The following is a 25,683-nucleotide window of genomic DNA, read 5'->3' as shown; positions in this document are numbered from 1 at the left end:
ACGCATGTGAGGACCGTCAAGTCCACGCATTAATGCGACTAAATATACAGAACTATTGTTATTATTTATTTATTTCAATTATATTTTTCTATTTCTATAATTATTGTTGTTACTTTTCTTTCTTCCTTTTTTCTTCTTTTTTTTCTTACTCCTGTTGCTGCTGGAACCTTTATTTCCCTGAGGACCTCCTATCTGATCTAATTCACCCAATCTAATCTATGGGTTTGGGTCCAGACCCTGGGTCCTGATGGGGTTTTGAGTCCAGACCCCGGGTCCCATTGGGGGTTAGGGTCTGGACCTGGGCCTCACCATGAGCCTGATGGGTCTCTCCTCGTCGATGTCGATGGGGACGTTGGTGCTCTGGATCCAGGTGTTGGTGCACAGGTGTCTGAGCCGGACATACGAGTTCCTGGAAGGACATCCAGTGAGTATTCACAATACTACCACTACTACTATCACTATTACTACTACTACTACTACTACTACTACTATCACTACTATAACTACTACTACTATGAATGAATGAATAATGGGTTAATAATGTAAAGCGCTTTGGGTGTCTAGAAAAGCGCTATATAAAGCCAGTCCATTATTATTATTACTAACACTACTACTAATACTACTTCTACTACTATTACTACTACTACTACTACTATGACTATTATTACTACTACTCCTAATACTACTACTACTACTATTACTACTACTCCTACTACTACTATGACTATTATTACTACTACTCCTAATACTACTACTACTACTATTACTACTACTCCTACTACTACTATTACTACTACTCCTACTACTACTATGACTATTATTACTACTACTCCTACTACTACTACTACTACTATTACTACTACTCCTACTACTACTACTACTACTATTACTACTAGTAACACTACTTCTACTACTACTACTAATACTATGACTACTATTACTGCTACTACTAATACTACTACTACTACTATTACTACTAGTAACACTACTTCTACTACTACTACTACTACTACTACTATTATTATTACTACTAATAGTACTACTACTACTACAACTATTACTACTACTAATATTACAATTACTACTACTCGTATTACTACTACTATTACTACTACTAACACTACTTCTACTACTCCTACTACTACTACTATAACTACTATTACTACTACTACTACTCCTAATACTACTACTACTACTATTACTACTACTCCTACTACTACTCCTACTACTATTACTACTACTAACACGACTTCTACTACTACTACTATGACTACAATTACTACTAATACTACTACTACTACTACTACTATTACTACTACTCCTACAACTATTACTACTAGTAACACTACTTCTACTACTACTACTACTACTACTACTACTACTACTACTAATAATAATAATAATAATAATAATAATAATAATAAACTTTATTTGTATAGCACCTTTCATACAGAAATTGTAGCCCAAAGTGCTTCACATTGATTGAAAAAATACAATATTAAAATACATTAAGATTTGATTATACATCAAGAAATAAAATGAAATTTGAGAGAAATACAATGAAATAAAAATAAATATAAAAACAGCGCACATTAAAATATTTGATTATGCATAGAATTTGTGAAGTGCAAGAAATAAGATGAAATTTGAAATACAATAAAATAAAAAATAAAAACAGAAATACAATAAAATAAAATGAAAATAAAAACCACACATTCCTGGTTCCTGAATTGTGACCCCATTTTTATCTCCTTTCAAAGGCTAATGAGAATAAAAATGTTTTTAATTTGGTTTTAAATATATTCAGTGAACTGGCTTCTCTAATGTCTTTTGGAATTGTATTCCATAACTTTGGTGCATAGTTAGTAAAGGCTGCGTCCCCCATTTTCTTTGTAATATTTCTGGGAGTCGCTAGTAACCCTGCGTTTGATGACCTCAGTGTTCTAGTTTGTACATAATTGATCAGTGAGTTTGCAATGTAACTTGGTCCGGTTCCATTTAGAGCTTTACTACTAATAGTACTACTACTATTACTACTACTCCTACTACTACTATGACTACTATTACTACTACTACTACTACTACTACTACTATTACTACTACTACTACTACTATTACTACTACTAACACTACTTCTACTACTACTACTACAACTACTACTATTACTACTACTAACACTACTCCTACTACTACTACTCCTACTACTACTACTACTATTACTATTACTACTACTTTACTACTACTATTACTACTGCTACTACTTCTACTGTTTGTGTATTGTAACTGTAACTGTTTTTTAACTGTATTATTTCACAATAAAAGCCTCTGACTACGGATCACCTCTCGGGTCTTTTATTGTGAAAACTTACAGGAAGTTGGGTTCAGTCTTCGTACCGTGGGACGAAGGAGTCGGTTTTCTGCAGCGTGGTCGGGTCCAGCTCGAACAGAGACGCAATGTCGTTCCCATGAGGCACCGCCACCAGCTTGTACTTGATCCTCTCACCATGGGAACGCTTGTTACTACGGCTACCGTCCATCTGCACAGAGGTCAAAGGTCAGAGGGGTCAAAGGTATGTGGAGGACAGACCACATGGAAGACAGACCACCTAGAGGACAGACCACCTAGAGGACAGACCACATACAGGACTCACCGATGAGGACAGATCCACGTTGTCTCCTTTGTAACCAGGGTTCTCCTGAATAGGACGGACATTTGTGAACATTAGATCTCAGAAAAATGGAACACACGTTCCTTCACCACAGTGTGAGAACAGTGGTGTTGTTGTCCAGCGTTGCCATGGTTACCTCAGCAGCCAGGTAGTTTCCTGTGGCCAGGTGTTTGAAGCGGTACAGGCTGTTCCAGTGCCCCGCCCCCCCGCGACACGGGTCATGATGGACAACCTGGACACGGACACGTGTCAGTACCAATCAGACAATCAGACCCGTTTCCGACTGCATGTGTCCGTACACGTACCTCGACCTCCCATAATGCATTGGAGCTGGTGGCAGACGTGGCCGACTGTCGCAGCGTCGTTCGCAGGAAAACGTGCAGTTTGCTTTTGTACTCGTCACACGTCAGAAACTTCTCCTGCTCAGCGTGAAACAGACGCACCACGTCTCCCTGAGACAGCAAGAGGATTCAGGTTTACATGAGGACTAGGACCAGGACCAGGACCAGGACCAAGATCCATGACAAGAAAGGACAAGCATTCCATCACTGCTCCATTTTGTCCAAATATAAGATCTTAAGCTTTGAAAATGTCGTCATGTATACAACTGTGTGTCTGTTGTTTCAGGTTCTCTATAATTCTGCTGCTCCTCCCTTAAAAAGGTTTATTTCTTTGAGTTCTGGAAAAACATCTCCAACTACTCGATCAACAGCATGCGGCGAGAGCAGGATTCAGAGACACAAAACAGCATTTGCGAATTCAGCGTTCTCATGTGTGGCCATGCGACAGTGGATCACATGACCAACAGAACTATGAACAATTACAAACGATCACACATTCTCCTGCATGGTGAAAAAACAGCTGCTGTCAAACCAAACCTGTAGTTCTAATGGAATGTAAACACGTTCAGAGTGTGTGACAGACTACAGTGGGACACAAGAGTGAATAGTTGGATGGGAATGAATATTTTATACAGATGGAGTTATAAATAAGCATTTTTTTACTGTTTTTTAATGTTTTAGTTTTAATTAATGTCTGTTTTTTTTAATGCAGGTGAAAATTAGCACTCGTGCTAGAACCTGGTCCACTACATCTGTCCTTTTTAAGGTTAATGTATAATGTGCATTGTCCCTGTCTAAATAAATAAATTAAATCAAATGAAAATGACCAGGACCAGGATCAGGGCCAGGTCCAGGACCGATCCCAGCCATGTTGAACAGGTGTAGCCCGTGTGTGACTCACTCCTTTGAGGACCTCCTCCCTGTGGTCGCTGAACATCATGAACAGGTTGATCTTCCAGCTGGTGTTGCAGTTGACAGAGTTCACCTGCAGAGGGAGACACTCAGTCAATGACAGACACGGTCCGTCCCTTTCATGTGTCCCCTGAGTCCACAGCTGCCACCGCTGATCTACGATCACCTGTTGGATCATCTAGAACACAGGTGTCAAACATGCGGCCCAGGGGCCAAATCTGGCCCCCCCCGCCAAAGGTTCCATTCTGACCCTGCAGGATGAAAGTGTAAAAATGAACCTGAACAGTCCAGGCTGTCCAAATCCTTTTGGTTCAGGTTCCACATACAGACCAATGTGATCTACAGTCAAAAGAACAATACAAGAACCCATAAAAAAACAATGACAACTACAAATTTTCTTTGTGAAAAATTATGTAGAAAAAATTTAAGCGAAAAAATAACATTATACTGTGAAAATATTTACATTTAAAAAACTATTCTTTCACAATAAAATGCAAATAAATACATAAATAACAACACAGATGAACAACCTGAACTGTGCAGTTTGAACAATATTCTGCCTGTTCCTAAATGTTTGGTGCATTTATGGATCCACTGGGATCTACAGTTGTGTTCATAATAACAGATGGAATATTGGAGAAATTGTTCAAATTTTAGTTCCAAACTCCAAAATTTTCACAATATTCTGCCTGTTCCCAAATGTTTATGGAACACTGTGTGGAAATCTACATGTAGAAATAATAAGTCGAGGCAGAATATTGTTAAAATTGCACTAATTTTTCAAATGAAATTTCTGTTTTTCAGTGTATTCACATCTTTTTTGGTAAAATGTAAATATTTTCATAATTTAATTGGGTTTTTTTGCACTAAAACAAAAAGAAAAACTTGGATTTGTCATTATTTTATAGGTTATTAAGTCATTATTTCACTGGTTTGGCCCGCTTGAGATCAAATTGGGCTGAATATGGAACTGAACCAAAATGAGTTTGACAGCCCTGATATAGAAAAAAGGACACGTTCACTGATGGAAATATTTTCTATTTGTTTTGAGAAGGATGACAGGAGTCAGTGCAGATCTACCTGACACAGTTCTACAGGAAACACCCGCTTTGATTCAAACGCCTCCAGAGTCTGAGAACATGTGTCAAACATGGACACGAATTAGTCCATGAACTGGAACCCTTGATGCTCTGTGACACCGGGAGGACTCTTCAAAAACCACCATCACATCACCTGACTCTTTCTGTCCAATTAAATTCAACAAACCACTTCCTGTTAGACGACCTTCTGGACGAGACGGACTTACACAGAACACAGAACAGTTCAGGAGCTAGAGTCTGGACCATCATCACCATCATCATCATCATCATCGTCATCATCACCATCATCGTCATCATCATCACCATCGTCATCATCTAACCCCAACCCACATCTAATGCAGCGACACCACTGAAAGACACGCCCACAGGAAAACAACTGACCCGTGTCATGGTGTGATCCACCTCCTTAAACCAGGTCCAAACCTGAGGAGGAGGTGGGCGTGTCCTAACTGGACAAACCACACGGAAACAGGACAAGACAGAAGGTGTGTGTGTGTGTGTGTGTGTGTGTGTGTGCGTGTGTGTGCGTGTGCGTGTGTGCGTGTGTCACCTCTTTACATCCTGGGTGGTCGGTCAACTCGTAGTTGGAGGCGTGCAGCGGTTGACCAGCATTCACTGGGTTCAGGATCACTTTGTCTCCAACCACCACCTGCAGCAAAAGAAGACGCTCATGAGCTGAGTCATGACGAGTCACGAGTCACAACGAGTCATGACAAGTCACAGCGAGTCACAAGGAGTCACAAGTCATGAGTCAAGATGAGTCACAACAAGTCATGACAAGTCACAATGAGTCACAAGTCACGAGTCATGAGTCACAAGGAGTAACAAGACACTAGTCACAACGAGTCCCGACAAGTCCCGACAAGTCACAACAAGTCATGACAAGTCACAACGAGTCATGACGAGTCACAAGTCACAACAAGTCACAAGTTATAACGAGTCACGATGAGTCACAACAAGTCACAAGTCACGATAAGTCACAACATGTCACAAGTCACAAGGAGTCACAACAAATCACGAGTCACGACGAGTCACAACCTGTCACAAGTCACAAGGAGTCACAAGGAGTCACAAGGAGTCACAGCGAGTCACGACAAGTCACGACGAGTCACAAGGAGTCGGGACAAGTCATGACAAGTCACAATGAGTCACAACGAGTCACAACATGACAAGTCACCATGAGTTAAGATGAGTCACGATGAGTTACGACGAGTCACATCACGATGAATCGTCATGTTGTATGACGTATCTCATTGTAACTTTTTCAGTGGAATACGTTATCATGCTGTGTTATTGCATCGTATTGTGCTGTGCGTTTGCGTTGCTGTGTGTTTGTGTTGCTGTGTGTTTGTGTTGCTGTGTTTTTGCGTTGCTGTGTGTTTGCGTTGCTGTGTGTTAGTGTTGCTGTGTGTTTGCGTTGCTGTGTGTTTGCGTGGTTCTGTGTTTGTGTTGCTGTGTGTTTGCGTTGCTGCATTTTTGCGTTGCTGTGTGTTTGCATTGCTGTGTGTTTGCGTGGTTCTGTGTTTGCGTTGCTGTGTGTTTGCGTTGCTGTGTTAGTTGCGTTGCTCACGTTGTCCCCGTTGGCTCTGAGTTTCCAGAAGGGCTGGATGAAGAGCCAGGAGCCTTCGTTGCCCGTCCCGTCCAGCGTTACCCTCATGGCGTTCTTCTCCAACAGAGCAGGAAGCCGTTTGTTGACCGTCAGGTATTTATTGCTCTTCATGTGGAGCAACTGAAACACACAATATCAACATCCATCTGACACGGTGTCGGATCTACTGATGTTCTACCTTCTGATGTTCTATGTGTCCACTATCCTCTGGACCAATGTCCACTGTCCACTGGACTGGTCCTGGTTTAGAGGCTCTACGTCAATGGTACTGAGCCCACTGGGCCCAGTGGACAGTTTGGTAAAAGGGGGGAGGGGGGGGGGGGGTTGATTAAACCACAGATTAAAGCCCAGATTCCAGTTGGTATTAAAGATGATGTGTGTGTGTGTGTGTGTGTGTGTGTGTCTGTGTGTGTGTGTGTGCATATGTGTGTGTGTGCATATGTGTGTGTGTTAGTTCTTTAGTTGGACTCTTAGTCTCAGTTTGTACTTTTTTTTATTCATGAACCTAAAACAAATGTTAAATGTGTTTCCACTGTTTATTTAAAGTGTTGAACCAGTTCAACACACGGAACGTCCACACCTTAAACACACACCAGCACTGAGGAATGTTCACCTATGACACGCCCACTGGGTGTGTCTGTGTGTGTACGTGCGTGTGTGTGTCTGTATGTGTCTGTGTGTGTGTGTGTGTGTGTGTGTCTGTATGTGTGTATGTGTCTGTGTGTGTGTGTGTGTGTGTGTCTGTATGTGCGTATGTGTCTGTCTGTATGTGTGTATGTGTCTGTCTGTGTGTGTGTGTGTGTCTGTATGTGTGTATGTGTGTGTGTGTGTGTGTGTGTGTCTATGGAGCTGAAACATGGTCATATTGACTTTACTGATATTATCCTACTGTGTTTCAAAAGATGTTCCAACTATGTATAGACACACACACAAACACACACACACACAGACACATACACACACAGACACACACACACACACATATATATATATATATATATATATATATATATATATATATATATATATATATATATATATACACAGTACAGGCCAAAAGTTTGGACACACCTTCTCATTCCTTGCATTTTCTTTATTTTCATGACTATTTTCATTGTAGATTCTCACTGAAGGCATCAAAACTATGAATGAACACATGTGGAATTATGTACTTAACAAAAAAGTGTGAAATAACTGAAAACATCTCTTATATTCTAGTTTCTTCAAAGTATCCACCCTTAGCTCTGATGACTGCCTTGCACACTCTTGGCATTCTCTTGATGAGCTTCCAGAGGTAGTCACCTGAAATGGTTTCCACTTCATAGCTGTGCCTTGTCAGGGTTACTTAGTGGAATTTCTTGCCTTATTGATGGGGTTGGGACCATCAGTTGTGTTGTGCAGAAGTCAGGTTGATGCACAGCTGACAGCCCTATTGGACAACTGTTAGAATGCATATTATGGCGAGAACCAATCAGCTAAGTAAAGACAAACGAGTGGCCATCATTACTTTAAGAAATGAAGGTCAGTCAGTCTAGAACATTTCAAAAACTTTGAATGTGTCCCCAAGTGCAGTCGCAAAAACCATCAAGCGCTCCAACGAAACTGGCTCACATGAGGACCGCCCCAGGAAAGGAAGACCAAGAGTCACCTCTGATGCTGAAGATAAGTTCATCTGAGTCACCAGCCTCAGAAATCGCAAATTAACAGCAGCTCAGATTCGAGACCAGATGAATACCACACAGAGCTCTAGCAGCAGACACATCTCTACAACAACTGTTAAGAGGAGACTGCGTGAATCAGGCCTTCATGGTCAAACAGCTGCTAGGAAACCACTGCTCAGGAGAGGCAACAAACACAAGAGATTTATTTGGGCCAAGAAACCCAAGGAATGGACATTAGACCAGTGGAAATCTGTGCTTTGGTCTGATGAGTCCAAATTTGAGATCTTTGGATCCAACCGCCGTGTCTTTGTGCGACGCAGAAAAGGTGAACGGATGGATGCTACATGCCTGGTTCCCACCGTGAAGCATGGAGGGGGAGGTGTGATGGTGTGGGGGTGCTTTGCTGGTGATGCTGTTGGGGATTTATTCAAGATTGAAGGCAACCTGAATCAGCATGGCTACCACAGCATCCTGCAGTGACATGCCATTCCATCCGGTCTGCGTTTAGTTGGACCATCATTTATGTTTCAACAGGACAATGACCCCCAAACACACCTCCAGGCTGTGTGAGGGATATTTGACCAAGAAGGAGAGTGATGGAGTGCTGCGCCAGATGACCTGGCCTCCACAGTCACCGGACCTGAACCCGACCGAGATGGTTTGGGGTGAGCTGGACCGCAGAGTGAAGGCAAAAGGACCAACAAGTGCTAAGCATCTGTGGGAACTTCTTCAAGACTGTTAGGAAACCATTTCAGGTGACTACCTCTGGAAGCTCATCAAGAGAATGCCAAGAGTGTGCAAGGCAGTCATCAGAGCTAAGGGTGGCTACTTTGAAGAAACTAGAATATAAGAGATGTTTTCAGTTATTTCACACTTTTTTGTTAAGTACATAATTCCACATGTGTTCATTCATAGTTTTGATGCCTTCAGTGAGAATCTACAATGAAAATAGTCATGAAAATAAAGAAAATGCAAAGAATGAGAAGGTGTGTCCAAACTTTTGGCCTGTACTGTATATGTAAATGTATATATATATATATATATATATATATATTTATATATTTATATATTTATATATATATATATATGGTTCCTGATAAGAGCTTCCATGTGGTTCTGATGCAGGTTCTAGTTCACTAGCTGATGGTACTGGTTCCTTCTGTGGACTGTCTGACCCTGAGTTCAACACATGAACAGCTGATTCAGATGGACTGAACTGACAGGGGTTCAGCTTCTTAAGCCATACATACACACGTGTATATATATATATATATATATATATATATATATATATATATATATATATATATATATATATACACACACACACACATAAATAATGAGGACATTTGTGTCTAATGTCAACGTGTCCTTCCTGTTACATCATAACCTGGGTGTGTCCTGTGGGCGTGTCCTGTGGGCGTTACCTGTATGACTGTCCCATATTTGACCACGTCTCCATGGACTTTCTTGTTTTCTGTCTCGTTCTGTTTCTGCTCCAGATTCGACGCATGCTGGAAAAAAACACCACAACGATGACGAATATTTAAGATCATGAAGACGAAGAGTTGAATCTGATACATGTTCAGAGTCTGGGGGATCTACTGGGTCCAGGTCCTGAGTCCAGGCCCTGGGTTCAGGTCCTGAGTCCAGGTCCTGGGTTCGGGTTCAGGTCCTGGGTCCAGGCCCAGGTGTGTGTGTGTCTCCATCACCTGGAGCTTCTGCAGCAGAACCACGTCAGCGATCTTGTCCTTCTCGTGTTTGGCCTGTTTGGCCTTCCAGAACTGTTTCTGAGCAGAGTAGCGGCTCATCGGACACACCTTGAACAGGCAATCTGAGAGGACACACCACAACAACAACAATGACAACAAGGACAACAACAACTACAACAACCACAGGTCAGAGCAGAATGAACCCAGTGTGAGTTGATGTATGTGTTTCAGTTGAACCGTCCTCTGATCTGGATTCACTTCACTGTGAAATCAGCTGATCAACCAGCTGATTGATCAGCTAATCGATCAGCTGAATCAGATCTGATCAGATCAATGGTTCTGTTTTTACTGGGACACAAACTAAAGACCTACTTTTCCTTCAACAGAACCATATCTATTGTGGGTCACATCTATAAACCCAACCTGGTATGAACTGAACCAATAGCTTTACTGTAGGAGTGTAAACAAACAATCAAACAAAGTGAACCATAAACAACAGCCCTTGCCTTTCCTTTTGGGGGGGGGGGGGTGTCATAAAAACATGACATGATGGAAACAACAGGAAGTGATCCAACAGAAGAGAACGACAAAAAGAATCTGAGATGAAAACAAACACAGGAGTTTTACTGTATATAATATTATATATTATATATATAATACAATAATATTATATATATATATATATATATATATATATATATATATATATATATATATATATATATATATATATATATATATATGTATGTATCAGACTTTACAGAGGACTTACATTTATGTTTAAAATATCCTTTTTTATTGATCTTATATAATATTCTAATTTTCTGAGACACTGAATTTTAGGTTTTCATTCTCTGTACGACATAAACATCAACATGAACAGAAATAAGGCTGGAAATATTTTCCACTCAGCTCTAGCTCCGTCTCATTCACTGCAGTGGAAGTTCACACTTTGAATCAGTTCTTCTGTACTTCCTCTAGGAGACTGCTGTGGTCCTTTCGTGTCTTAGAATCCAAGACCCAGTCCTGATCCTGGACCGTAGTTGTTAAGGAGGACAGACCTTCATCAGACCTTCATCCTCTTCCTCATCTCTGACTGAGTTGGATTCTCATCAATAATTGACAGCGTTGCTGTGGAAGCGTGGTGGCTTCAGTGGCACCAACGCCATCCTGTGGTACCAGGGTGGGATCCTTGGGACCCTGGTCTACTTCTAAACTGGTTCAACTGGGCAGATGGTCTGGACCCACTTCACACATCTGTATTTATATCCGTCCTGATTCCACCTCCTTCCAGAGTCATGTGACCTCTTCAGGGTAAAAACTCAAATATCTGCGGCATAAATAAAAATATGACGTGGACTCCAGCTGGACCGGATCCTGGACCATCGGTACACCGTGACCCAGACTCTCAGACGGAGACTGTGTTTCCTCTGAGATGATGACGAACTCATGAACCAGTTTGTGCTCCATACATGACCCTGTGAGTGTGGGAGTGGGTGGGGCGGGGCGGAGCAGAGGCCACACCCCCTTCTGAAACCCATCAGTTCAGTGAAACCAATCAGAATCCTCCTCCACCACAAGGTCAAGACCACATTTATATCTAGAGCACATTTAAAACAACGAAATACAAGATCTAACAAAACCAGACAAATATGAATAATACAAGATCTACTAAAACTAGAAAAATACGAATAAATAGAAGTTCTACTACAGCCTGGCACAGGTCCAGACCAGCCGACTCATGTGAACTCAGTGTTTATTCAACATCAGCGTCCCAACAGCTGAATGTCAGACTGGGTCACATGACCATGAACCAAAGACCAACCCCGTTCACCAACAGATACTGAAACCAGAACACGTTCACACTAACCAGACCTGGGAACTGACCAGCAGGAGTCCGTCTGGTACCAGAACACACTCAGAACCAGAACCACCACAGAACCGACCCTATAGATCCACAGACTGGATCAGTAAGTGAATAAAGGTTAAAGGTCATAGTTTCATCAGTTTTATGGAGTCAACAAGTTTAAACTCAAACTCACAGACGTTTATTTTAAAAGCAGATAAAATAACACTGGGTCTGATAGTTTACATTATAGCTATTAGCTTCGCTCTGTTAGCTTAGTTCTCTTTGCTTAGCTCTGTTAGCTTAGTTCTGTTAGATTAGCCCTGTTAGCTTAGTTCTGTTTGCTTAGCCCTGTTAGCTTAGCTCTGTTTTTAGACTAAAACAGCCACAGTAAAACCACTAATTCTCTCTGTTAGCTTAGCCCTATTAGCTTAGTTCTGTTAGCTTAGCCTTGTTAGCTTAGCTCTGTTAGCTTAGTTCTGTTATCTCAGCCCTGTTAGCTTAGCTCTGTTAGCTTAGTTCTTTGAGCTTAGTTCTGTTAGCTTAGCTCTGTTTTTAGACTAAAACAGCCACAGTAAAACCACTAATCCCCTCTGTTATCTTAGCCCTGTTAGCTTAGCTCTGTTAGCTTAGTTCTGTTTTTAGACCAAAACAGCCCCAGTAAAACTACTAATCCCTTTTGTTAGTTTAGCTCTGTTAGCTTAGCTCTGTTTTCAGACTAAAACAGCTACAGTAAAACCACTAATCCCATCCGTTATCTTAGCTCTGTTAACTTAGCTCTGTTAGTTTAGCTCTGTTAGCTTAGCTCTGTTAACTTAGCTCTGTTTTTCAACTAAAACAGCCCTAGTAAAACCACTAATCCCCTCTGTTAGCTTAGCTCTGTTTTTAAACCAAAACAGCCCTAGTAAAACCACTAATCCCCTCTGTTAGCTTAGCTCTGTTTTTAAACCAAAACAGCCCCAGTAAAACCACTAATCCCCTCTGTTAGCTTAGCTCTGTTAGCTTAGCTCTGTTTTCTGCTGGTTTGTGTCATCAATAACTGAACTACAGATCTGTTTAAATCCAACAAACACAGTCTGAACTGTCACAGTTTAGTCTGAACCACGGATAAACGGAAACTGAGCAATGATAAGAACATCCCATAATATCTGTGTGCCTTCACATGCCTCAGACTCCATTTCCATTCCCTATATTAAAAGCTGAGTGCAGTGGATGAAACAGTTGTTTCTTTATAGTTCTCATCCTCAGTGGACATAAATCCACCTCAGATCTACAAATATTACATCAGCACATGTGGATTAGAAACACTAGGAGGAGGATTTAAGATGGTTCTCTAATAATAGAACTAGAACATATAGAGTCTGTGAAAGCACATGTATGGTCTGAGTGACAGCTCTACCAATCAGCTGTTTTTCACTGGTTTAAAACCTTCTGTACCATCAGAATCTGAAAACGTCTTCAGAGGATTTACAACACGTCCTGTTCTGAACCCATGGGGACCCATGGGGACCCATGTGGACCGGCTAATGTGGACTGATGTGGACCAGCTGATGTGGACTGACTGATGTGGACTGAAGTGGACTGGCTGATGTGGACCGATGTGGACTGAGTGGACTGGCGGTCTGGTCCGTCTGGGTTTTCCAGGGTCCTCTTGTTGTCTCTGTCTGCAGAGTTTCATGGATCTTCTGCTTGATCTGGTTTTGGGTTGAAGCTGGGTTTCTGCGGTCCACATCCTGAAGGTCTGATGTGGACCCACAGAACTGAGACTGTCTGCGTATTCATTAGCTGGTCTTGGACCTTCTGTCACCCACTGAAAATGTTCTTAAGCAGAACAGGCGAAAAGATTCCATCGTGAACATCTACTTTTATTAACTGTGACGACGACATGGACGCCTGGAGTAAATGTAGGAGAACCTGGACCTGGACCTGGACCTGGACCTGGACCTGGGCCCTAAGTCCAAACCCTGGCATCAAATCCACTGAGTCTGTGTCTGGTCTCAGCTGGACCGTGGACTTCCTGCATTATACCGCGTTTCTATGGAAGTAAATCTGTCTCATCAGATTTTGAATTATAAAAGCCATTGAATTTTTTTTTGCACTGAAATTAAGTATCTGAATTTTTTGTCTCTGAATTCACCTATGTTCATAAATTTAGAAAAAAAAATATTCAGATGCAAAAAATTAAGATCACACATCCGTGTTGACCATCTCCCTGCATCAGCATCACATGACCAACCTAACATAACTCGATTGGCAGTTTGACTTAAGATTCAATGGCTTTTAAAATTCAAAATCTGATGAGACAGATTTACTTCCATACATTTTCACTACCTGGAACCGACTCGACTCAACTCGACCTTTTTGCATTTCTGTTACGTAAAAGGACCAGGTACCCGGTACCCGGTACTAGTTTTTTGGTATCATTTCCGCTGTGGTTCCCAGACTGGGGAACAGATACTAAAAGGTGCTGTGTAAACACTGCAGACCACTGATTGGTCAGAGCTGTGTGTGCCCCGCCCTTTTCCAAACCCAGAGGCAGATGTTGACAGTAAACATGTCTGTGGGGGAATCCACATGAGGACAGAAAACTGGAAAACCACACCATGGTCGGCCCAGGAGGTCCACACCATGGTCGGTCCAGGAGGTCTACACCATGGTCGGTCCAGGAGATCCACACCATGGTCGGTCCAGGACGTCCACACCATGGTCGGTCCAGGAGGTCCACACCATGGTCGGTCCAGGAGATCCACACCATGGTCGGTCCAGGACGTCCACACCATGGTCGGTCCAGGAGGTCCACACCATGGTCGGTCCAGGAGATCCACACCATGGTCGGTCCAGGACGTCCACACCATGGTCGGTCCAGGAGGTCCACACCATGGTCGGTCCAGGAGGTCCACACCATGGTCGGTCCAGGAGATCCACACCATGGTCGGTCCAGGACGTCCACACCATGGTCGGTCCAGGAGGTCCACACCATGGTCGGTCCAGGAGATCCACACCATGGTCGGTCCAGGACGTCCACACCATGGTCGGTCCAGGAGGTCCACACCATGGTCGGTCCAGGAGATCCACACCATGGTCGGTCCAGGACGTCCACACCATGGTCGGTCCAGGAGGTCCACACCAAAACATTCAGCAGGACTTAGACCAGACGACACAGAGGGAACGTACTGCATCTGGACCAGGACTTGGACCTGGTACCAGAGCCGAGTAGTGGAAAACAGACACTGGTCCTCAATAGGAGGAGGTCTGTGGTGTCCATCAGTGTCTCTTCCCAGTGAGTAAATGGACCGAGAACAGTTCCGTGGACACGTTTGCAGCCGGACTGGACCCGTCCTGGTTGATGAGTGGACGTGGGTCGGACCGTTGGTGTCCCATGATGCTGTGAAAGTGAAGCTGCAGGTTTAAATGTGTGATGAACGGTTGAGGCGTTACCTCTGAACTTCTTTGGAGGATTGTCCAGGTCTCCAGCAGCCGGTTCCACCACACAGCGATCATCCACCAACCTGAGACGACGGGACAAAAGACGAGACGTCAAAACCTCTGGCACAACAAACAGAAGAAGAAGAAGAGGACGGACAGAGGAGAGGACCGTTCCACTGCTGAACCAGTCTGTCCTCCAGGTGTTCATGTCTTTGGACACAAAACCTCCCTCTGACACATTTTTTTTCCCGAAATATTTTATTCATTCATTCATTTATTCATTAATTCATTTTCTGAACCCGCTTTACCCTCAGTAGGGTCACGGGGGTCGCTTGGAGCCTATCCCAGCTACTAATGGGTGAAGGCGGGGTTCACCCTGAACATGTGACCAGTTCATCACCGACTGAACATATAGAGACAAACACACTGTCACATTCACACCTATGGGCGAAATATTTTAGTTAAGAAATATTCTGTAGATATTTTAAACTCCATATCTGCCCTTATCTGTCCATATATGTCCTTATATGTCCATATCTGTCCATATGTGTCCATATCTGTTCATATATGTCCATATATGTCCTGGTCAGTGTATAATGGCTCAGTGACTCTTTCATGTGCAGTTTTGCAGATGAACGTTTCCACACATGTCAGAGATGAGTCTGTCATCTACATGAAAAGACACAGTTAAACATGGATGAGGAGGAGGAGGAGGAGGAGGAGGAGAAGGAGGGGGAGGAGGAGGAGGAGGAGGAGGAGGAGGAGGAGGAGGAGGAGGAGGAGGAGGAGGAGGAGATGTTGAAGGTATGTGACCGGGTCAAGAGGCTTCCCTCTGAATATGGACCAATAAGGTGGAGAGGACATTTATAAAGAATAAGAAAACACAAGGAGACGGAGCAGAACCCACTGAAGACCAAATAAAGGAGCAGCTGTTCATCCATGTGACTATGTAAGGTCCACAGAGGGAGACGAAGACAGAGAAAAAGACAAAGACACAGACACAGACAGAGACAAAAAAAGAGACAAAAACAGACACAGACACGGAGAAGAGACACAGACAGACAGGTTATTAGAGCAGAGGATTACTGTCAACACCCACCGATGGACAGACAGACAGACCCTAAGACACAACAGATGGACACATCCATCCGTCCATCCATCCATCCCCCTCCCCCCTCTTTCTTCTCATAGACAGTAGGTAAATCCTTCAGGTAAACGTCTCCTCGGTCGTTGACAGACTGGATTAACGTCCATTCATGGGACTCATTTCTTCGTCTGAGTCCAGGTTTGTTCAGACCTGAACAGGATTAGGTCTGGAAGGACCCCCCTGAAGCTGCACAACCGTCCTCAGACACATGAACCCTGGTCCACCCGGTCCAGTCTCCATCCACTCTGGGTTGTCCATGTGGTTCAGAGACATGGACCAGAGAAGCAGAGGAATCCAACCACACATGGACTGGAGTGTCCAACATGTGTCTGAGACCACCTGAGTCTGAATCTGAGTCTGAGACTGAGACCGTCTGAGTCTGAGACCACTTGAGTCTGAGTTGGAGTCGGACTGAAACCACTCAAACATTTGTCTTCTATCTTCTATTTTCAATCCTTGGTCTCCTTTTCCTCTTTTCTTCTCCGTCTTGTTTGCTTTCACCCTCTTTCTCTCTTTTCTTTTCCGTCTGACATCACGTCTTGACCGCCCACGAAGATCCCATCGCTATGACGACAGCCAATCAGTCCTTTTGTTCTCCTGTCAGGTGTGTCCCAGGTGTTTCTGCTGCGGGCCTGACCCACCTCACAGAAACCAGTTCACGGGACTGACCCAGATCCAGACCCAGATCCAGGTCCAGATCCAGACCCAGGTCCCGGTCCAGATCCAGACCCAGGTCCGGGTGCAGATCCAGATCCAGGTCCAGGTCCAGGTCCAGGTCCAGGTCCAGGTCCAGGTCCAGGTCCAGGTCCAGGTGAGTGTGTACTAATCAGTGCTGTTGTCCTTCTCTCATTTGACTGTGGATCCAGGATTTGAATAAACGCTGATGACTTCCATCAACTGAAAAAACATCAACAGATTCAACCTGAGCCGCTTCCAGTTTCAACTGACACTGAAAAACTGGTCTGGACCCAGGTCAACAAAAACTGATCTGAACCCTATCTTGGTCTGGATCCTACTATTTAGTTTGACCTTTGATCCCATGACAAGAAACAAACATCTGACCTGAGTATCTGGCCCTATTAGGTGGATTTATTGATTATTCTGGTCATTTTATTGATTATTTGGTCCTAACCCTGGTCCTAAGCCTGGTCCTAACCCTAACCCTAGCCCTGGTCTTAACCCTAACCCTAGCCCTGGTCCTAACCTTAACCCTAACTCTGGTCCTAACCCTGGTCCTAGCCTTGGTCCTAACCCTAGCCCTGGTCCTGTTTGGGTCCTGGTGGTTTTCCTGCCGGGTCATTTGCCTGTAGGTAAACCAGTCCCGTCTCAGATCCACAGTCTTCTTCTTATGCAAAACCTTCAGGCTCAAAGCGCCGGCGTTCGTTGGGACTAAACTCACTGCATCCATTTGATCCACGGTGGACGCAGACGTTGGTCCAGGGTCACAGAAAACACACCTGTTACCTGGGACTGAATCCATCTGAGCCTTGATTCAGGTCTGGGTTTGGGTTCAAAGAACAAGTCCCACCCTCATCCCCAAACCAGGACCAGGAACCGAGAAAACCTGGTGAAGTGTGCAGTCGATGATCTACAAATGTAGAGATGTCACGAAAAACAAACAATGACTAAATAAATAAACACAAACACAACAGATCTGCGCTGGAAACCAACCACAAACCAAAAGCATTTAACCGAATCAACCAAACATCGACTAAAACGACTAAACACTGAATCAGCCAAAGTATTTTTATATTTGTGTGACAGGTTTGGTCCTCTATATTAACATGGTGGAAAGTTGACATTATTTATATATTATCGTGTTATTTTATACATTATTCTGTTATTTTATATATTAGTGTTATTTTATATATTATTCTGTTCTTATTTTCCTGGTTCTGATCCACATTTGGCTGAATGTGGATCCTGAACTAACAGGACTTTGACACCTCTGCTTTAATGTATTAACTATGAAAGACCACCAGGACCAGACCACAAGGGTCAGACCACCAGGACCAGACCACCAGGATCAGGATCAGAGAATCAGGATCAGACCACCAAGATCAGGATCAGGCAATCAGGATCAGACCACCAGGATCAGACCATCAGGACCAGACCACCAGAATCCATCTAGAAAAAGGCCCAGTAGTCCTTGGGTTGCAGTTCTTCCCAGACCTCCTCAGCTCCTGCATCTGTGCTTCAGTCACATATGTGGACTTTCCTACTGTGGACTGAACCGGACCTGAACCAGACCTTCTGACTGGGTGGGAAGTCCATCAGGTCCACTTCACACACCCGAGGAAACTGGACAGAAAGTACCCTGGTGGGCTCAGACCCTGGTGGGCTCAAACCCTGGTGGGCTCAGACCCTGGTGGGCTCAGACCTGGGTGGGTTCAGACCCTGGTGGGCTCAGACCTGGGTGGGTCTACAGGTCCCAGACTCTGTAAAGGTCAGGGTGGAGCCAAACGGGGCAGAGTCCACCAGGGCTCAGGAAGCGTTGGAGGCGGCGCCGGCGCCTTCTATGACAGGAAAAGGAAGTGGCACCAAGTGTCCAAGAGAGATCTGCACCAGTCCATGAGTTCACAGTTTAGACTGTTTAGACCACGAGGGCCTGGTCCAGGTTCACGGGTCAGGTCTTTGTGATCCAGCTGGTCTAATAAGTGTTGGTGTTAAAATGATATATTTAATGCTAATGTTCATTTAGGTCATTAAATGGAACTAAAAGTGAACATGAGTGAAATAAACCGAACCCAAAGAGGACGGGACTCAACGGTCCAAGTCCGTTCCTGGACGAGCTTGGACTGGACCCCCTCAGTTCAGAGTCATTTAAAGGGTCTGTGGGTCCAAACACTTCCATCTGGTTCAAACTCAAATGTCATCAGTGATAAATTCACAGGATGAAATGAAACCACTTGTACTGGTTCCATGGAACAAACCCAGACACTGCAGGTGTGTGTCCACATCCGGAACTGGATTCAAGTCCATTTGAGCTGAAATGGAGAATGAACAACTGGACGGAAATGTCTGAAAAACCCATGAAAGTAACGGAGGAGACACTGATGCAGAGTTTATGACAAGAGCTAAACTGGTCCTATTGAAAAAACAGTAAAACCAGTACATAGACAGGTTCAAGAAGGCCACACACACCAGGAAATATCCACCACCACAATCTATAAATACTGAGGACGACAACGTCAGAGCGCTTTAATGAACGCAAGAAAAGGACAAAGACGGATCAGTGGACCACACCAAGTCCAACAAGACCAGACCATGTCCAACAAGACCACACTGTGTCCAACAAGACCAGACCATGTCCAACAAGACCACACCGTGTCCAACAAGACCAGACCATGTCCAACAAGACCACACCATGTCCAACAAGACCAGACCATGTCCAACAAGACCACACTGTGTCCAACAAGACCAGACCATGTCCAACAAGACCACACTGTGTCCAACAAGACCAGACCATGTCCAACAAGACCACACTGTGTCCAACAAGACCAGACCATGTCCAACAAGACCACACCGTGTCCAACAAGACCAGACCATGTCCAACAAGACCACACTGTGTCCAACAAGACCAGACCATGTCCAACAAGACCACACCGTGTCCAACAAGACCAGACCATGTCCAACAAGACCAGACCATGTCCAACAAGACCACACTGTGTCCAACAAGACCAGACCATGTCCAACAAGACCACGCTGTGTCCAACAAGACCAGACCATGTCCAACAAGACCACACTGTGTCCAACAAGACCAGACCATGTCCAACAAGACCACACCGTGTCCAACAAGACCAGACCATGTCCAACAAGACCACACCGTGTCCAACAAGACCAGACCATGTCCAACAAGACCACGCCACGTCCAACAAGACCAGACCATGTCCAACAAGACCACACCATGTCCAACAAGACCACACCATGTCCAACAAGACCAGACCATGTCTGACAAGACCACACTGTGTCCAACAAGACCAGACCATGTCCAACAAGACCACACTGTGTCCAACAAGACCAGACCATGTCCAACAAGACCAGACCACGTCCAACAAGACCACACTGTGTCCAACAAGACCAGACCATGTCCAACAAGACCAGACCACGTCCAACAAGACCACACTGTGTCCAACAAGACCAGACCACGTCCAACAAGACCAGATCATGTCCAACAAGACCAGACCACGTCCAACAAGACCAGACCATGTCTAACAAGACCACACTGTGTGTCCATGTCCAACAAGACCCAAAAGACGACCACAATCCCAGAGACAGTGGGATGGAGGACGAGAGCACCAGAGATGGAGACAGAAAACACCTGGACATAGTAGTAGTAGTTAGTACTTGTAGTAGTACTAGAACTACTGGTAGCACTAGTAGTAGTACTATTACTAGTACTTGTAGTAGTAGTTAGTACAAGTACTAGTCCTAGTAGTTCTAGTATTAGTACTAGTCCTAGTCCTAGTAGTCCTGGTAGTCCTAGTCCTGGTCCTGGTAGTACTTGGTAGTCCTAGTCCTGGTCCTGGTAGTCCTAGTCCTGGTCCTGGTAGTACTTGGTAGTCCTAGTCCTGGTCCTGGTAGTCCTAGTCCTGGTCCTGGTAGTACTTGGTAGTCCTAGTCCTGGTCCTGGTAGTACTTGGTAGTCCTAGTCCTGGTCCTGGTAGTCCTAGTCCTGGTCCTAGTAGTCCTTGGTACTCACCCCAGGGTGCTGATGAAGCCGTTGACTGAACCCTCCGCGTACAGAGACACTATGTCCCCGATGTGGAGGAAACTGGATGCGGAGTCCGACATCCTTGGGCCGGTCCTGGGTCCTCAGGGGGTCCGCGGCTGAGGGGGTCCGGGTCCGGGTCCGGGTGTGGACTGTGATCCGGGTGGTGTGTGAGGCAGAGCCGCTTCAGTCAGTGCGCACACACCGAGTCTAGAACCGGGTCCTCAGAGTCCGGACCGCTTCAGTCAGCACCGTGTCCGGGTCCGGGGTCAGTGAGAGCCGGACTCACAGGTTCCCGGTCCTCCCTCTGACTCCGGCACGCGCCTCTGTGCGGGACGATGCCGTGCGCGCGCTCCGAACGCACCGGTGGAACAAACACAAACCAGGAAGTAAGTGGAGGTGTCGATAAGGGAGCGCGCGAACCGGGCGTGCACGGGCAAGCCTCGAAGGCACCACACACACACACACACACACACACACACACACACACACACACACACACACACACACACACACAGCAGAACAGATGAAGTATGAGATAAATGACCAATAAAAAACAGAAGAAAACTTGAACAAACACTATAAAAAGTACAAGAACTACAAAAAGTAGAAACACTACAAAAAGTACAAGAACTACAAACACTACAAAATGTGTATATACAGTGTGTATACACTACTGCATCCATTCATTTGTTATGTATGGATTTGTCCTGTATTTCTTTCAGTGTACAGACATGTGTATTTCTTTCAGTGTATTTCTTTCAGTGTACGGACGTGTATTTCTTTCAGTGTACAGACGTGTATTTCTTTCAGTGTACAGACGTGTGTATTTCTTTCAGTGTACAGACATGTGTATTTCTTTCAGTGTACAGACGTGTATTTCTGTCATTGTATTTCTTTCAGTGTACAGACATGTGTATTTCTTTCAGTATACAGACATGTTTATTTCTTTCATTGTATTTCTTTCAGTGTACGGACATGTGTATTTCTTTCAGTGTACAGACGTGTATTTCTTTCAGTGTGCAGACGTGTATTTCTTTCAGTGTACAAACATGTGTATTTCTTTCAGTGTGCAGATGTGTATTTCTTTCAGTGTACAGACGTGTGTATTTCTTTCAGTGTATTTCTTTCAGTGTACAGACATGTGTATTTCTTTCGGTGTACAGACGTGTATTTCTTTCAGTGTACAGACATGTGTATTTCTTTCAGTGTACAGACATGTGTATTTCTTTCAGTGTGCAGACGTGTATTTATTTCAGTGTACAAACATGTGTATTTCTTTCAGTGTGCAGACGTGTATTTCTTTCAGTGTACAGACGTGTGTATTTCTTTCAGTGTATTTCTTTCAGTGTACAGATATGTGTATTTCTTTCGGTGTACAGACGTGTATTTCTTTCAGTGTACAGACGTGTGTATTTCTTTCAGTGTATTTCTTTCAGTGTAAAGACGTGTATTTCTTTCAGTGTATTTCTTTCAGTGTACAGACATGTGGGCTGTATTCCTCCTTTGAATGTGTATTTATTCTTCTGTTCTATCATATGCTTTGGTTCTGTTCTTTCTATCTTTTACAGTTACTGTGTGACTTCAGTTTTAAAAGAGCTGATGGTTTTATCTGGTTTGATTGATCCTTATTCAATAAAGGAATATCCTGTTACTGTGTGTGTATTTGTATATTTATATTTAATATATAGTCTGAGGGAAACTGTCACTGATGTACTGAGTGTAAACTCATTTATATTACTGATCACACACGTTTACATAGTGACCGTGGATCTAGTTAATGAGGTTCCATTGTGGGTCTAGTTAATGTGGTCCTATTGTGGGCCTGGTTAATGTGGTTCCATTGTGGGTCTGTCATGTCTGCTCCCAGACTGTGTCTGTCTTTTCTGTTTTCTCTGTCATTTCCTGTTTTATTTTGTTCAGTTTCCCTCTTGTGTCATGTCTGGTGTTTTTACTTCCCCTCCTTGATTGTTTCACCTGCTCCTGATTACCTGACTCCTCCCTGATTATCTCCACCTGTGTCCAATTGTCTTCCCTCCCTCTTGTGTATTTAAACCCTGTGTTTTCCCCTGTTCCTTTGCCAGTTTGTGTTCTACCTTTGTGTGCTCACTTACCAGCGTTTTTGGATACCTGTCAGTCTGTCTGCCCGTTCTTGACCCGTTTTTGCCTTCCGACCACCGATCCTGCCTGTTCCTTGTCTGCCTGCTCGTCTGGTTCTGACCTGGTTCGTACATCGACTTCTGATTCTGCCTATTCCCTGACTACCTCAGCCTCCAACGTGTTACCTTGTGTTTCGACCCTCGCCTGGACCTTGACCGTGAGTAGCCTTTCCCTCATGTCCCGTTGCCTCCTGAATTGCCCTCCTGTGTATGACCTGGCTTGTTTTTTGACTATCCTCTGTTTTGCCCTAGTCGGGGTGTTGACGGGAATCCTCCGGCTCGGCCGTGCTGACCATCCATATTCTCCGCTCACAGCCCGGACGAAGAGTCCAGTATCACACGCCTTCATAGACGTGTTAACAATTTTGTGCTGTGTTTTTACTACCGTGATTGTGTTTAATAAACACTCTCAATTGGTCATCTGTGTTCTGGTCTTGCATTTGGGTTCAGCCTTTGTACTAGTCCCATTACAGTACAAACTGGCCAATAAGATGAACCCAGCAGACCTAGACCAGGTCCGGGAGGCAGTTCGGTCCCAGGGGCAACGCTTAGGGGGACATGAACAGATTTTGCACTCCCTAATGGATAAGATGAATCAGCTGTCCGTTCAGTTTTCCCAGTATTCTGGTAACCAGGCTTCTGCTCCGGTCCCGCCAGTCGAGAATATTAACTCTGTCTCACCCGTTAAAGCCTTGGAGGAACCCAACATCCCACCTCCATCTAAGTACACAGGTAACCCTGATACTTGCCGTAATTTTTGTACGCAACTGCAGCTCATTTTTGATTCCCAGCCCCGCCGTTTTGCTAATGAGTCAGCTAAGGTTGCATATATTGCTAGCCTGTTGGAAGGCCCTCCTTTAAGCCTTTTCAACGCAGCCTATGAACAAAGGTCTCCCATCACTCAGTCAGCCTCGAGTTTGATGGCTGAGCTAAAAAGGATTTTTGACCATCCTATCCGTGGACCACAGGCCGGTCAAAGACTCATGAGGCTGAGGCTGGGAGATCGCCCCATTAGGCAGTATATCAGTGAGTTTCGTTCGTTGGCAGCAGAATCTGAATGGAACGAGAAGTCTTTGATCTCTGCGTTCCAGAGCGGTCTTAACCGCACTATCGGTCGTGAGATGGCGCTCCGGCAGGAACTCCATTCACTGGATGAGGTCATCGAGGCAGCTATTCGGGTCTCTGACCAGTCGGCGTTTTGGCAGCCAGAACCATCATGGAACCGCCAGCCTTCTGTGAGTAAGCCCCACTCAGAACCCCCTCACCCAGTACCTGAGTCCAGCGGGGGTTCGAAGGTGGAACCGATGCAAGTGGGTCGGACTCGTCTGTCAGCAGAGGAGCGTCATCGCCGTCTGGTGGCTGGTCTGTGTCTTTACTGTGGTCAGGAGGGGCACCGAGTCAGCAACTGCCCAGTGAAGCCTAGAATGACGGCAGGTGAGGACTCTCTTTTGAGCAGAACGTTCTGTGTGTCCAGCGCCTCTCGTGTTCAGCCCTTGGTCTGTGTGTGCTCTAACTCTGTGTCTCTGCAGCTTCCAGTCCTGATAGACTCCGGGTCAGACGCTAATCTTATGGACGAAGAATTAGCTAAGCAGCTCCACCTCAGTCTGCTCCCGGTTCTGAAGCCCCTGGAGGCGCGGGCTTTAGACAATCACATTATCTGTAGAGTGACTCAACGGACTCAACCAGTTACTGTCCGGTTCAAAGATGGTCACTCTGAGGAAATCAGTTTTCATGTTTATCGTTCTGACTCTCACCCTCTTATATTAGGTCACCCCTGGCTTTCTTTCCATAACCCCTGTATTAACTGGCAAACGGGGGAGGTCCAAGCTTGGGGAGAGAGGTGTGGTTCCTGTCGTGAGGGGGTCCGGGATCCTGACCCTCTGTCCAAGCCAGTCCAGGTCACTGTGGCTCCTGTCATTTCTCCGGAGGAGCAGTAGACAGTGTTTCCTGCTCTTAGTAAGGTACCTGAGTGTTATCACGACCTTAAAGAGGTATTTAATAAGTCACGCGCTACTGCGCTGCCCCCTCACAGACCGTATGACTGTGCCATTGATTTGCGTCCTGGTACCTGCCCCCCTAAGGGGAGGCTGTATTCTCTGTCTGGTCCGGAGACGGCCGCTATGAAAAAATATATTGATGAGTCCCTGGCGGCCGGCCTGATTCGACCATCCTCATCTCCAGCTGGGGCAGGGTTTTTCTTCGTCGATAAGACGCTACGCCCTTGTATTGACTATCGTGGCCTTAATGACATTACCATCCGTAATAGATATCCGTTACCCCTCATGTCTTCAGCCTTCGAACTATTACACGGGGCCAAAGTATTCACCAAGTTAGACCTCCGTAACGCATATCACTTGGTGAGAATCAGAGAAGGGGACGAGTGGAAGACT

General features: G+C 44.7%; 1 protein-coding gene across 3 annotated transcripts in view; it reads right to left on the bottom strand.

Moving 5' to 3' along the window:
- Positions 1–21,504, bottom strand: part of itpr3 (inositol 1,4,5-trisphosphate receptor, type 3) — a 63,584-nt gene extending 42,080 nt beyond the window's left edge. For 2 of the 3 annotated variants that reach the window (XM_030138440.1, XM_030138442.1), the window contains exons 1-12: positions 21,126–21,504; positions 15,289–15,359; positions 10,005–10,126; positions 9,720–9,806; positions 6,593–6,751; positions 5,573–5,671; positions 3,912–3,995; positions 2,975–3,121; positions 2,806–2,901; positions 2,652–2,696; positions 2,395–2,537; positions 310–409 (exon numbers count right to left, since the gene is read on the bottom strand). In XM_030138440.1, coding sequence (XP_029994300.1) covers positions 310–409; positions 2,395–2,537; positions 2,652–2,696; positions 2,806–2,901; positions 2,975–3,121; positions 3,912–3,995; positions 5,573–5,671; positions 6,593–6,751; positions 9,720–9,806; positions 10,005–10,126; positions 15,289–15,359; positions 21,126–21,217 — 1,245 coding nt within the window. In that variant the 5' untranslated portion in view covers positions 21,218–21,504. Of the gene's footprint in view, positions 1–309; positions 410–2,369; positions 2,538–2,651; positions 2,697–2,805; positions 2,902–2,974; positions 3,122–3,911; positions 3,996–5,572; positions 5,672–6,592; positions 6,752–9,719; positions 9,807–10,004; positions 10,127–15,288; positions 15,360–21,125 lie in introns of those variants that run through there. The other variant, XM_030138443.1, reaches the window with a different exon arrangement.
- Between the last annotated feature and the right edge of the window lie 4,179 nt (positions 21,505–25,683).

This window comes from Sphaeramia orbicularis, chromosome 7 (assembly GCF_902148855.1).
Source record: "Sphaeramia orbicularis chromosome 7, fSphaOr1.1, whole genome shotgun sequence".
Classification (NCBI taxonomy): Eukaryota; Metazoa; Chordata; class Actinopteri; order Kurtiformes; family Apogonidae; genus Sphaeramia; species Sphaeramia orbicularis.
Note: the sequence above shows the minus strand (reverse complement) of the source record. Positions and strands in the feature narration are given on the sequence as shown.